The 16019-nt window shown below is 37.9% G+C and overlaps 1 protein-coding gene across 1 annotated transcript in view; it reads left to right on the plus strand.

The window, feature by feature from the left end:
- LOC124555746 (vacuolar protein sorting-associated protein 13A-like) overlaps positions 1-16019 on the plus strand; it is a 689798-nt gene that overhangs the window by 463185 nt on the left and 210594 nt on the right. Inside the window, exon 44 of the mRNA XM_047129770.1 lies at positions 1489-1704. Coding sequence (XP_046985726.1) covers positions 1489-1704 — 216 coding nt within the window. The remainder of the gene's footprint in view (positions 1-1488; positions 1705-16019) is intronic.

Genomic DNA, 16019 nt, shown 5'->3' on the forward strand with positions numbered 1-16019 from the left:
CTTCCTGCTCGAAAAGCAAACAGTAGTTATAATATCTAAATACTGAAGTTAAAAAGGTAGTGAAAACTATGACAGGGTGCATATTATCCATATTCTTTTTCTTAACCTTTAGTATGGAAAACACAACTATCTTTATGTTGTGTCATAAAAAGTATGATCTTTGTTTTATACCTCATATAAAATACTTAATTAATTTGATAACTGCCATCCTGATCTAACAAATGTTTCAATGTTTTACGTAAAAACATGAGAAACATCACATACAAAGATTTACACATTATGCCTATCATCAGTGAAGTGTGGCTTCATCACATTTTATCTGTCCATAATACTTTGTACAGACAAAAAAAAAAAATTGCAACATTCAAATATGGTGCAGAGAAGACTGTTGTAGTACTGTATGAAAGCCCTACTGTTGGAGCTCTGAAATAACTGTATAGCACACTCTATTTGCCAGCATCCACTGATTTCTCCCAGTTATTAAGAAGTGAAGAACAAGGAATATTTGTATGTATGCTACAAAACATCATATTTACTTTGAATAATGGGAAAAAGTGAAGTGGAAAAAGTATCAGTCAGATTACTGAGTGACTAAAGATGTAAAATTTGCTTGAGCACAACTGGATATAAGTATGAGATATATGGCAGTTATACTTTCAGGAAGATATGTTCTAGAGAAGTTAAGCTCCAGAAAATGTGTTAAAGTACTGTGAGATAGTAGGTCGTTGGCTGCAAAGTGAATTATTCCATGACAAGAAAACAGATCACATCTTCAGGGAAGGATTAAAAGAACAATATAGCGCAGCTGAATAAGATAAAATAACGTAATATAAACAAATTTGTTAGGCAGTACAAGTATTCACTGTTGATATTTAATAATCAGTATGGCTTTTTTATCAACCAGATTGTGTTATTTAGTGTCATGTATAGTACTCAAACACTTTTTTAAAGGTTCAGTTCCATGATTAAAATACAGAAATGAGTTACATATCATAAAATGATAGACAGTGATGAGCTGCTGACCATCATAAAGATTAACAACTACATAGCTTTCAGAAAGAAACAAAACTGTTCAGACACATAATTTAAATTTATTTCTTACATTTTAATTATGATTAATAGCATCTGTTAAACCTAATATAGAACACATTCATGTAAATCCTATGGTTATTAATGATGTGGATTCTACACACAATCCAAAGTCTACATCAATATGACCCGAAATTTACAGTAATAATGGTTTTAACAAAAATGAAAATTAAAACTTTTCCAAAATGAGTGTATCTGATGAACAGAATATTAAAAGTACAGCTTTAGAATTATTTCTCAATCCTTGACAATGGAAGACAACAGTTTTTATTGTGGTACGTTTCAAGCAATTGCTAACTTTTCTAATGCTCTTTCTATGGTATAGGTTGATTATTTTGCTTCCATTAACTATTGCATTGATAATAAACTTGAACAGTAATGCCAGTTTCTAATTGTTAGGTTCCAGTTTATCTTGGGATTCCATGGTCAGGCTCTTTTAGCCTTACAGCTGATTTAGAGGAAAAAACAATAACAATGGCAACAGAGTTTGATACTGAAGGTGGAAATAAGCAACTAGGACTAAACCTGAAGGTAGACAGAAGTGACACCTGTGACATGCTGTTGCATGCACCATATTGGATCATCAATAAAACTGGTCTTCCCCTTCAAATAAAGGTAACTGTACACTTAAATTCTAACTAACAATAAATATTTAATTTTCTTCTATCATAAATTTTCAGACATCATTGGATAGTAATGTAATTCCACATTAATATAGATCAACAACAAATGCTTCACCTTTGAAGAAGCTATTTTACCTAGAAGTGTGAAACTTTTCATCTCATTTGATTCTCACTATGTTACTTATTAAAACTTTCACAGATCATACACTGGTTGATCTTTCCATTTTTTCAGACATTTAATATGAACTTTAACTTTCTCTTTACTTGGTTTATGAATTATATTTACATTTTATTCATAATACACTTCTAGGCATTATTTACATTTTGTTCATAGTACACATTATTTGATTATTTTGAGTTCTGTAGATCCCTATGAAAATCTATCTCTGAATATATAAGAGTCAAATTTTTACAAATTATTTTTAAGTGCCCAAGTACATTTATCAGACAAATAACAGGAACAGGTAAGCTAACATACAACATTACATATGAGTTATAATACTTGACTTCTGAATGAATATACAGTTATAGATACAGATATACATATATTTCAGCTTTAAATTACACTGCAGATAGACAAACAATGATGACTAGGCCATAAAACCACAAAAATGGATTTGAGCATAATCAGGAGGTATTATGCATTTTGGCTTAGAAATTCATCTATACTATAAGATCCATCTAGAAGGAACTGCCTCAGCTTTTCTTTAAACTTGGGTATGTTTCCAATTAGTTGTTTGCCGGTCAATGTGGCCGAGCGGTTCTAGGCACTACAGTCTGCCACCACGCGACCGCTATGGCCGCAGGTTCGAATCCTGCCTGAGGCATGGATGTGTGTGATGTCCTTAGGTTAGTTAGGTTTAAGTAGCTCTAAGTTCTAGGGGACTGATGAGCTCAGAAGTTAAGTCCCATAGTGCTCAGAGCCATTTTTGAGCCAACTAGTTGTTTAATTATTGGTGGAAGGACGTTAAAAAATTTGGGTTCCACTGTATAAAATTCCCTTCTGTACTGTGCGCTCTGTTTTTAGATTATTATGAATATCAAGTTCTATTCTGGAGTTATGATTATGGTAGAAACTATTTGTTGTAAATAAGCTGCTATTTTTTGAAACAGAGCACACCAGGGGGAAAAAAATACTGAACAGTTGTTGTAAAGATTTGAATATCTCTAAATAGATTTCTGCACGAGTGCTTCAGATGTACTCCACATGTAATTCTTATGGCTCACTTCTGGGTGTGGAACACTTTTCTTGCTTTTGGTTGATTTCCCCAGAATATTACATCTAGGCCATAAGTTGATGGAAATAGCAAAAGTATGCTGTTTTTATTGGGGTCATCTCCCAAATGTCTGATGTTATTCTCAAGGCATATGTTGCGGAGCTTAACCTTTTGCACAGATCTGGACTATGGTAATGCCACTTAAGTTTGCTGTCTATATGCAGACCCAAGAATTTGAACATAATTTGTTTTTTTTAGATTGATGGAAAGACCATAAGCTTCAAAACATTTTGTCATATCTGAAAAAGCCGTATTTATTATCTCATTTGACACATTCCCCAAGGGATTATTAACTGCTGTGGTAGTGTCATCAGTGAGCATGATGATTTTCCATGATCTGTGCATAGTGGCAAATCATTTAAAAATATTAGAAAAAGAATTGGGCCCAATACTGAGCCTTGAGGTACTCCAGTGGCAATAGAGCCCCAGTCTGAAGACACCTGGCCACCATGCAGTCCTTTCATGGTTGCTTTCTGCTTTCTACTGCACAGATATGATTCAAGCCATTTGCCTACTATTCCACTCATTCCTAGGGTGTTGGCTTTATTCAGGAGAATATGGTGACTTACACTGTCAAAAGCTTTTGAGAGGTCACAAAATATTCCAATGGTCAGTATATCATTATTTATGGATTCTAAAACATTGTCAATAATTGTATGTATTGCATCCTCGGTTGATCACCTTTTTGAAAGCCTAACTGGCTACTGCTGAGAGTGCTGTATTTACTAAGATGCTCAACCATTCAGTTGTGCATCAGTTTCTCTAGTTCCTTAGAAAACACTAAGAGTAATGAAATGGGTCAATAATTTGTAGCATCAGTCTTTTCTCCCTTTTTATATGTCTTGTTTGTTTGCCTTCGTTCCATATTACACAGATTTACTTGTTAATATTCATGTTGATGTCTTCACATACCATTCCTTCTACAGCATCATTTTTCATTTTAATAAGATCCTTTGCATTTATGTAACCTAATCTTTTATGCCAATCAGATGCTGTGATCATTCCCAAAAAATCACTTCTTCTGTCAACATTTAGCTTATACACACCATTAATCAGATCTGCAGTTGCAACTAGTTCCTTATGCTTGTTATGAATATTGCACTGATCACTATTAAGTTTAACAAAATTTCCTTGTTCAATAAACCTGCTCACAGAGAGCAAATTTGTAGTTAGTTCTGGAGCACACATAACATTTCTTACAGTAATATCAAAAAAGTTCTTCTAGACCACTATTGTTAAATCAACTTCTCCAGACTACAACAGTGGGATTTCTGTCTGATTTGCAGCCATCATCTTTTGAATGTTAACATCATTCACTTTGTTTTTTATCCATTCTTCATTTGCTGTGAGATGCACATGAGCACCTAAATCAACATATCAGTCACTTCTGTCAAAAGTGCACTGAAAATATAAAATATTGCACTGAAAAAATTTGAAGTTTTGTTTTGCCTTGTATCATTTTCACTGTCAGGGCACTTACTTTTAAAATGTTTTTGTTTCTTGCATTTATAGCAAACAATGTCCTTCCTGTTTTGGTTTCCCGCTGTATTTCCATTTCGGTGAGAAAACTTTGGTTTACTTTGCCAACTTTTGGTCCTAAAAGCGCTATCAGTCATGGTGACTTCTTCTTCCATGTCAGGAAGCATACTTTTGTTTGCATCCATTGTGATTGGAATTCCTGAGTGCTCAATTGCCATTATCATGGGAGAATATTTTTCTGGCAATCCTGCTAGCAATAACGACCCAATCCACTCATCATTAATAGCAAAACCTGTTTCGTGTAATTTCTGACCATTATCTACTATCTGGTTCACATATCTCGTCATTGAATCAAATTTTTCAAATTTTTCCAGACATGTTGATATCAGTGTTCTGAGTAAATTTCTTCTTCTTGCAAAACCAGAGTCATAAAACATTTATTTCAGTTTCTTCCACAAGTCCATTGCCATTTTTGCTTCTCTTATGTGCTGCTGGATTTGTGACCGATAGGCTCTTCCAGCATGCATGGGCTATGGGGATACTTGTGGAACTCAAATCGGAATCCCTGGAGGGAAGACAAAATCGTTTTTGACGAACCTATTGAAACAATTTAGAGAACACCATTTGAAGCTAGCTGTCAACTGATTCTACTGCTGCCAACATACATTTTGCATAAGAGCCATGAAGATATGATACGAGAAATTGGAAGTTGGGGCTCATACGGAGGCACACAGAGCATTGATTTGCCATCTCTCTATTTGCAAGTGGAACACGGCAAGAAATGACTAGTAGTGGTACAGGTTAACCTCCACCATGTCCCCTACAGTGGTTTACAGAATATGTATGTAGATGTAGCTGTAAAAGCTTGCCACACTTCTCCACTACGGTGTCTTCTCCACGGCATTATTACAATTCATGACACTTTTTGCAGTCCGCAACTTGCACAGTTTTATCAGTGCCACCTGAAAATAACAATTTCAGTCACTTGTTAAATTTATGTTCACTTTCTGACGAACAGCACTTTCTGTTGCTAAGACAAATTTGCAATAAATAGTTATTTCTGCCGCAAGTTATCCAAATTCGATCGGAATTTCCCACGCAAGGGATGCCATATGGAAGATCCTCTCACTTTACCAAACCTTCTGAATTGTTTCAATCTGGTTAACGAGTCCGTAGAAGATGGTGTATGAGTATGATTAGCCTGCTTTTCCATCTGCTGTGATTAAGACAATCCGTCCTGGAAATATCTTATTGACTCATCGCATAGGATTTCTTCCTTCCTGTTTGGTCATGAAGCTCTCACGGTTGATGACCCTCACAGAAGCACTAGCTGCCCCATTGGATTCTCAGGAAAGTACAATTCTACACTCTGTAATTCGAAGTGACGATGCGGAAAGCTACGTTACTTGGAAACCATTATAATATGCTTATTTGCAGAAACATTGTAAACTGGTTATAGTGAAATGATAGATCACTTACTAATTCAAATCTAAGACTTTTCGATAGCACATTCTTATGACAGAACTCACTCGGAAAGGCACCCCACATGCAACTGGTGAGTATGGCACGCAGTCGAGATTTTGTACTTACAATTGTGAAACATCGTAACTATTTATACAAATTTGTTTGCTTGACCATGATTCATTTTTTTTCTAGAAACGAATGATTTCTTGCGTAGTAATATTGATGTGGGTAAGTGCTTGTGACCGGTAGGCTTCTCCTAATACCTGTAGTGAAAAAGTGGCATTTATTAGTAAATGGTTATTAAACAAGATCACTTGCTTTGCACCAGAATTGCTGTGATTTCCCCAAATAGCCTGTGCTGATATACAGTACCTGTCTTTCTTACTGCTAACCACTGCAGCACTCCTCACCATCTATAGGCAGCGCCAGATGGTCAGCAGTTATTTTAGCTAGCATGAGAACTGAAAGCTCTGCTACTGCGTTCTGCAGTTTGTCTCACTGAGTTCTAAGAATATCTGCAGAAGTGACAGAAAATGAAAGTCTGGAAAATAAGGGAAAAAGATGTTGCTCGAAAATGAGGGTAACTTACAAAGCGGAATGACTGACACATTTCAATGCAGTTAATATATAAATGAATCAGTGAGATGAAAAATGGATCATGTCCCAGAAAGGAGACACAAAGATAGTTTTACTGCACAATGGGTTTAAGAATGGTGTCATGGAGCTGGAATGTAGCAATTGTCCCCAGGCTGAAACAAATTACACCATTAGAACATGCTGTAGCCATCGTCTGTGATCAATAATCAACGTTGAATCTACAGGGAAGTCCGCCACCGTAGCTGAGTAGACTCCACACCGGCTTATCGTGCGGGAGGACCCGGGTTCGATACCCGGATGGGTTGGAGATTTTCTCCGCTCAAGGACTGGGTGTTTGTGTTGTCTTCATCATCATTGTTTTGTCCTCATCTTCGTCAAGTCACCAAAGTGGCGTCACCTCAAAAGATTGCCGCAGCCGAGTGTCCCAGTCTTCTTTTCATGTGTTGGGAGGGTTCCCCCATATTCCATCCATAGGGGATCAATATGCTCGAGGATTGTTCTTCATTTACAGTGTCTCATACCCAGAATGCCGCAGTGAGCAGGAGGATCTGAAATAATCAACCTAAATAATTTGTGGAACACATTCTGTACTTCGGGTGGCGGCTGAAAGCTGCATGTGTCGTCATCAGTAGGGACCAATAGTCGAGTGTGCCTTTGTGAGCATTGCAAAATATATAATAAAGGGCCATGCCTTTTAGCCAGTTAATGGCATTTGTCCTGGTTGATGGAAAGTATACACCGTCTGGGCGCAGTATATCAGCAGGGGAGAGAGACTCTGGCAATCGCTGCAAGAGTAATGCCAGCATGCGCTGCGTCAATAGCCAGCACTCACTGGTCATGGCACAAGTCAGGCGGTGTGCATCCAAGTCAGTGACTGAGCATGTCAGACACTAGGGGTCATCCGTCACATGAATGGAATGTAGCCTGTGACGAGTAGCGAACTTCCCATTCACAACCACGTACCACAACGAATGCACGGTTGTAGGTAGAAAAAGCGTGTGTACAGCTTGCCACAGCGTGTTCCAGGCAACTTCAGCATGTCTGTGTGCAACTGTATTGATAGGTTACTGCTGTTGATAGAGGCGAGAATAGTCTTTTGTGCTGGGCATCCATGTCGACAGAAGGTCTGACCATCAAGAACTCTCTGATGTGGGTGAGTGCCGGTGAAATGTGTCCTGCAGAAACCGAGAGATGCAGAGAGTGTGGTGCCACTTCCGCTATCAGGGTGCCCATCAGAGTGGCATGGGCAGAGGTCCATGTTCGACACATAGTGTTGAGATAAAGCAATCGCACATGGCTGTAGACATGAATTAAACTGATACCACCCGCCCACAGCAGCAGTGTCAGAGTGGCGTATTGGACTTTAAAAACAAGGCCAGCACTTACAAAATGTCCATATTCTGCTTGAAATAGCCATCCAGGGAAGGACATGCACAAAATAGTTCAGTTTGGAGACAACATAGGTGTTAACATAACGTGTTCTGAGGAGCATATCCATGCGACACAATTTGTTTTCTTGCAGCAGAGCATCTGTCTGGTGTAGCAGCCGGTGGTACGTAGCCGTCACCATACGGTGAACATTGCTATAGACCTGCACTCCTAAACATTTGAGTACGGGCACCTTGTCAAAGGGCACCGCGTGGGAAAGCCCCCCTCCAACATCCGTGTATTTTCTCTTCTTCACGTTGAAGATGCTCCCAGCGACCTCCCCGTACTGGCATAGCAAAAGTGGCGCTACCTCCTCCAAATAGAAGATATGCCTGTCTCCATGGTGTGAATTACCAGAGGGAGCATAGATGTTAACAAGGCGGACTGCACCAAGTGTGATAGTGATGCATTGCCCCTTCAGCAAGTATGTCACGTCCATCGCGTCTTTGCCACCTGGAAGAAGGATGGCCATTCCTCCTGCCATCTGTAGGTGGTGTAGCCATATAGGTCTAAACACAGCTTGAGATGGACCTCCTGGAGAAGGGCAATGTCCAAGTCTGCTGCTCTGATCATGTCGTGTAACATGCGGGTCTTGACAGTGGAGTGGACACCTTTGACACTGACTATTCCCACATAGTATGACTGAGACATATCAAGTGATGGAGGCAGTGTGCTGGTGCAAGCCCATGGTGATCTCGTACACCACACAGCCATCCAGCCCTATATGATCCCCTGACTGGTAGAGCCCTCCGGGGTCAATGTCAGCCATGGGCTCTGGTGGAGGTATCGATGTGTACTGTGCATCATTGGCCTCCATATCATCTGCCCAATCACAAAGAGAGGAGTGGGAGTTCAGTGGTGGCTGGTCACTTTCACACGAGCCCACATTTTGAGAGTCGATGTGATGCGCCTCGTTTCCAGGGCCAGCAGATGTAGGAGAGTGTTCCTTATCTTCAGGCACCTTCTGGTGAATAAGGCTGCTGGAATCCATTGCAACTGTAGACGCATCAATGGAGTTGGTGTCTTCCACCAGCTTCACATCCCTGTCCCGCTCTTCAACTGACAATCGCCTCTTCTTGTGTCATTTGGGGGATTTTTGCTTGCGGGTCTGAGACTCGACATCCACTGGAGGGTGGGGATCAACTGACATGATCTCGGTCATCGGGAATCCCTGTGTCCAATCCTAAAAGTGACGGTGGCTGGGTGCCCATGACACAGCGGTGGGCAGGCGCTGCAGGAACCTCTGCACAGTTTGGCTGCGGTGGTGTCGGTGTCGGCGATGCTGACTCTCCGACAGAGCTCGCACCAGCTTGAGGTGGTACCAGGTTTTGATCATCCATCACATTATGTCGTGCTGCCTCTACATACGTTAGTGGGAAAGAGGCCATTGTGTATCATTGGGGAAGTTCATTGTGGGGCACTTGAATGAGGCGATGCTGCAGACACTCAGTTCTTACATGGACTTCCTGGCTGCAGCCCAAGCAGGTCCTCAGTTGGCCATCATATACGAGGGTCACTCCAAAAGAAATGCACACTATTTTTGTAAAAATACAGTTTTCATTCTGCATGTGTGAAAGTTTTACAATGTGTAGATACATTCTTCTTGCTTGTTTTCAAACCTAGTTCAACCTGTTCCCGTGAGTGGTGCCATCACAGCATGTCTTCAAGATGGCTGCTACACTTGACGTTCGTCAGAAGCAATGTGCTGTTATAGAATTCCTGTGCTGTGAAAACGAGACAGTGGGAGATATCCACAAAAGGTTGAAAAAGGTGTACGGAGATGCTGCTGTCGATCACAGTACAGTTAGTCGGTGGGCAAGCAGGTTACATGATGAAAGTGGGCACAGCAGTATTGAGGATTGTCCTCGCAGTAGCAGGCCTTGTACTGCACACACTCCAGACAATGTGCAGAGAGTTAATGAATTGGTGACTGCTGACAGATGCATCACAGTGAATGAATTGTTACGCTACGTTGTGATAGGGGAAGGAAGTGTGTGCAGAATACGGAAAGTGTTGGAGTTAAAAAAGGTTTGTGCCAGGTGGGTTCCCAGGATGTTGACAGTGGCTCACAAAGAAACAAGAAAAACAGTATACAGCAAACTTTTGGAACAGTACGAGAATGGTGGAGATTAATTTCTTGGAAGAATTGTGACAGGTGATGAAACACGGCTCCATCATTTTTCACCAGAGACGAAGAGGCAATCAGTGGAGTGGCATCATGCAAATTCACCCAAGAAAAAAAAAAATTCAAAATTACGACTTCTGCTGGAAAAGTTATGGCTAAGGTGTTTTTCAATTCCGAAGGACTCTTGCTTGTGGACATCATGCCAAATAAAACCGCCATAAATCCTGATGCATATGTGACGATACTGAAGAAACTTCAAACTCGACTGACTCGTGTTCAACCACATCGGCAAACGTAAGATGTTTTGCTGTTGCACGACACTGCATGGCCACATGTCAGTCAAAAAACCATGGAAGCGATCACAAAACTTGGATGGACAGCACTGAAACACCTGCGTTATAGTCCTGACCTGGCTCCATGTGATTGTTATCTCTTTGGGAAACTGAAAGACTCTATTCGTGGAACAAGGTTTGAATATGATGACTCCCTTGTGCACACTGCCAAACAGTGGCTCCAACAGGTTGGTCCAGAATTTTACCATGCGGGTACACAGGCACTGGTTCCAAGATGGCATAAGGCAGTTGAGAGGGATGGAAATTATGTGGAGAAATGAAAATATTGTTCCTAAAGGATGTATCTACACACTTTAAAACTTTAAAACATGTAGAATAAAAGATGGATTTCAAAAAAAAAAAAAAAAAAAATTGTGTGCATTTCTTTTGGAGTGACCTTCATACATATCAATATCATTCAAATGAGTTTGACCAGCTTAACACAATCTCTGGCTTGTCTGTTGCTACGCTGACATGCATTGGTGACCTCAGTCACCATGAAAGAGAAACTTGAAAGCTGTGAATGAATTGAGGTATAAATTTTAAAAAAAGTAGTTATTAGATATTACATTTTTATCTAACTATTGTTAAATTGTTGTAAACTTTTCCTGCTTTAATCTGGCTTATTTTATCATGATAAAATTAACAGGAGAGGCAGTACTTCTTTAAAAAAGCAGCAGCTTCTTCTACAGTTGTACTACTGAATAGCTGCCAATTTGCATATGATTATTATTATTATTATTATTATTTCACTTGGGCCATCTAGGATCATGTTAAGTCTTATTAGATTTGGCAGTGAACTTCGCTTTCTTTGAAGTCCAGGTTTCCTTCTCTCTTTTTAAATGGCTTGCCTATGATCTTCTGTTGAAGTTTAGCCATATTTACCTGTGCAAATGTGAGCTTGGTAGCTGCAAGTTTGTTAAATTTTGATGAAAAGTGATTGTCTCAAGTAGGCTATTTTAAATGATGTGTATCATATCAGGTTGTCAGTCCAAACACTTTAATTCCACTTTGTTGTTGAATAATCTGAGTTTATTTCCAGATCAAGTCTCATTAATTATGGTTTATGCATAAATAAACAGCTAGCCACATACTACAATTGTCCTATATTGTGATTGTCTGAGAGTAGTAATGTAATGCTGAAATGACCCATATGTTTATGAGTGACTAGTAAATGACAACACATTCCCTATTTACACTGGCCTTCCAAGTAGAAAGACATATCAAAATGAAAAATTATGCTTGCTGTGAACATTTGGAAATAACACAGTTCATTGTTCAATAATAATGTGACATGTTGCACATTGCATTATTGAAGTTTGCCACGGTTCTTCTTGAGGTTAATTGCATGCTCATAGTCAGTCATTTAGAAACTTCACTGAATTAATGAAAGGTCTCGCAGATGTGAAATCTAGATGAAACTTGGCACATTGTATAGGTTGTAATTTGTGCTAATTTGTCTGTGATATGTTTTTAGACACAGATCTTGCTCATTTCAAAGTCTGCCATGAAACTGACTAAAATGTCTCCTAGAAGCATCCCTTTTATAAGATTACAATAATTAAGACTACTTTCAATGACTGTTGTGTGCTGTCTTCTTACAAATTACAATTACAGATGTATTCTTCTGAGCAAATGAATAGTAAGGGAAAATTCTAGTAAATGCAGACTTTTAGATAAAACAAGAATTGTTATTAAATTCTGCCATCTTGTTTGTCATAATATGGTATTCTATTTCAGTAAAAATGCTATTAACTATAAATGCTAATTACTCTAAAACTAAATGAGTGCAAAAGTGCCCCATATTTTCCAGTTTCACTTGTCGTGGGAGGTGATTATCCTCATTCATTGTACATGAAAAGCAGACAAAATATCCTACATCAGTGTGCAGAAATGTTTCAGCTTTCATAGTCATATTCGTTACATAATCTTATATACATATACAACATATTGCTCAAAATGTCACAGTAGTTTACTTATAAACAGAATGGAACATGTCTGATGAACTCCTATACTTTGACTCAAATCAGTATCTCATATCTTTGAAATCAAATGGTCAAGTATCCAATTTTATAGTTGCGAAGTGACCGCTCACATATTTTATGCCATACAAAGAGAACAAAATCTTAATCACAACACCATTACATATTTACTAGTTAAATCAAACTAATGGACAGAAGCTATTTCAAATCATTACATTATTTCACTCAAATTAGATTACTATCTTCACTCATCCAGAAAATTAAATCATCATGAAATTCACTACAGTGTTGCTAAATTATCTACTGTTGTCAGAATATTCATATTATTTTTGAGTTACATTACCAGTTAATTATCAAAAATAATTTTCCTTTAATGTATCATCATTACATTAAACCAATCAGTCGAATAGCCTTGATCAATCAAATAGCCTTGATCATTCAATAAAGTTCCTTTTTCAGTGTCACAAATTACACATATGAATATTATGAAACATTGCCTAGCTCAAACATATTTTCACTATAACAAAACCAGACCTACATGTATATAGGTAGCAGTACATTACTCATTTATCTGTTAGTTCCATTATATCCTTCTATTCCTACTCCTGTTATACAAAGGAATATATTCTCAAAAATTACCTTATTGCACAGACAGGATCCCTAACCATTAATATACAAAAACATTTCTCATTACTTCTCATCAATACTTCACCAATGCATTGTTGTATCTTCATTATTAATTCATTACTCTATTATCTAAGAAATAAACACCTGTTTTGCTCCTCATATACAAAAAGTGAATCTTCAGAACCACATTCCACAGTAACAAATCCTGGCTTTATGTGCAAAATTTACTCTCATAATAATAGACAAAATCTCAATTGGAAAAACTGATACTTCACTGCATTCCATCATACTGCTTGAAATTCTGGGCATGAAGCTGAAACATATGTAAGCCATGCTTTTTCATTCCATGCATGTTATTATAGGCAACTGTATCTTTAACTTTATTCCACTGTACTGATGCCTGAAGAGCTATAGTGTGACACATTTCTACACATATGAACAAATACCTCCATAACTAATTCCTCTGGGCACAAACTTTTGTATCTTATCACAAATAGTACTAGGCCCTGTATTCAAGATGTTTTCTCGTTCTTTTCTTCTGTCACTGCTGCTGCACAAATTCCAAACGATTTCCCATTACTTGATTGCCTTAGACCTTAAATATGACTTTCAGATACTTCCACCTTTTTAGCATATCCTGACAATGCTTTTTATTTTCCGTTCACCTTATCTTTTTGGTGAAAGAAATTTATTAGTGCTGAAACATTATTCTCATTATCACCTTTAAAACTAAAACAAATAGAACACATCAGTTTTACGAAATACCTTATATTCTTGTACACCATCCTTGCATCCATTCTCTTATAATTACTAACCCAACCTAAACTAATAATGCAGAAGAAACACTTCTGAAATATGTTACCATACTACAGATTATACAACAGGTGAAGGCAATTACTGATCCACTTTCAAGCTATTGACAGGATTGTAGAAAAGGTTGAGTGTCTTAGGAAAAATGAAGACTGAGAGCACCCAGTTTGGGGCAAGCATTATCACTACATAATTAATTCAATACAGACTTTTGGGCCCGCTGCTTGTAGCTTCACAATGAATTTGAATCCCTGCTCTTCCATCTAATTTTGCACCACTAATTTCAGACCAACATCTGTGTTCTATAACATCTACCAAACCACTGAAATCCACAGTCAGTTATATGAACATTTGATCTCCAGCAAAACCAATTGCATTTCCAATTATATTTACAATGAAATTGATTTCTTTGACATTTGAATTCAGAGTGGTGCTCTCTACATGTACATTGAAAATTAGCTTTTGATTGTTATTACCAGAAATTACTTCCTGTATACCTTCATTGAAAACTATATATATACTGTTTACTGTTTATTTCTTTAACTGTCTCTAATGCTCAGTACATATCCATCACTGATAACTTGTAAAGGGGTTTCTTTACATGAATTACTTTTCTCCTTTCAGTTTGTTCACACTTAACATTACTTACCTCAATTGTTGCTAATATCTTTACACTTATCTGATTGTTAATTTCCATAGCTTTATAGTCTTTGCCAACAAGATCATTAACTTCAGTACTTTCATACTAAGTGCACACACTCACTCTCCACATCAAGAACATCAGTATGTACATCAACAATTTTCTGTTTGACTCCCAGAACCTGAATATCAATATTACTTACTTGCAATACATCCATAATTGATTCATTATCATTACCATCATCATCTGTATCACTATTTATTTCCATGTCTGTCTGCACTACTCCCACATCAGATCAGCAACAACTTTGTCAACTTTTTCACTTAACATCAGCACACATTTTGTTTCAGCATCACCAAATGTAACATTATTTACATCAGCACCCTCCTTACGTACCCCAAACTCTCAATATCCTCAGTATAAACTTGTTTCGGATTGGAAGTTATTTCATTACTCTCATCAAAAGTACATACAACTTCCATTCCCTTATTACATTTGTTTTCAATTACATTTGCATTGGACAACCTAATTTTGAATCAAAATTTTCTGGTGCAACTGAATTTTCTTTAACAAAGTTGTTGATAGTTTGGCCTGTTATTAAATATAAAAAGCTGTTGTCCTTTTCAGTCTCATTACTCATTTCCACCTTTAAATTACTGCTGTCAGTTTTAACTACATTACAGTTAGGATCTAATTCAGACTTTGAACTAGCATTTTTTCTTCAGCGAGCTGTTTGTCATCAAGTAATTTGACAATCTCTCTTTTTGAATGTGATCAGTCACCTTCTCTCACCAAATTCATTACCTTAAAATTATTTCCAGTTACCAGTTGCTTTGGCCATGTACATAGATCTGCAGGTCATAAACTCCATGTTGGCTTAGCTCTCCATTGTTTATATGTGCTCTGCCTCACGTCTTTTAGCTATTATACTCTAGGTTGTGATGTCAGTTGAATGTTGACCAGTGGCAGCTGAAGTGGGCATAGATGTTGATAACATCAGAGAATTCTGCATTTTTCATTAGTCAAACCACTCTTGTACAAGGGCATTGCCTCATGTCCTTTGGCTGTCATGCTCCAGGTTGTAACGTCAGTTGTAAGTTGATCAATGGAAGTCATTGAAGGGGGTCAACGTTCCCCAGTATTCTACCAATAAAATGATCCCTACCATCTACTTTACCCATGACTGAGCCTATGACATTATTCCATTTCACATACCTATGAAGTATTACACCCAGCTATTTCTTTGAGTTGGCTGATTGCAGTGGTAACTCTCTGGTATCACATACATAGGATGCTACATTTATTTGTTTTGTGATACTATAGTCATAGGGTAAACTACATAATTTTGTTTTGTGAAGTGCACAATTTTACATTTCTGAACACTTAAATCAAGATGCTAATCTTTGCACCACTTTGATATCATAGCAAGAGCTGACTATATTTATGCAGCTTCCTTTGGACAGTATATCACTGCAGATAATTACATCATCTGGAAAGTGTCTGAGATTACTATTAATACTGCCAGCAAGGTCATTAATATCCAATG

Source organism: Schistocerca americana, chromosome X (assembly GCF_021461395.2).
Source record: "Schistocerca americana isolate TAMUIC-IGC-003095 chromosome X, iqSchAmer2.1, whole genome shotgun sequence".
Classification (NCBI taxonomy): domain Eukaryota; kingdom Metazoa; phylum Arthropoda; class Insecta; order Orthoptera; family Acrididae; genus Schistocerca; species Schistocerca americana.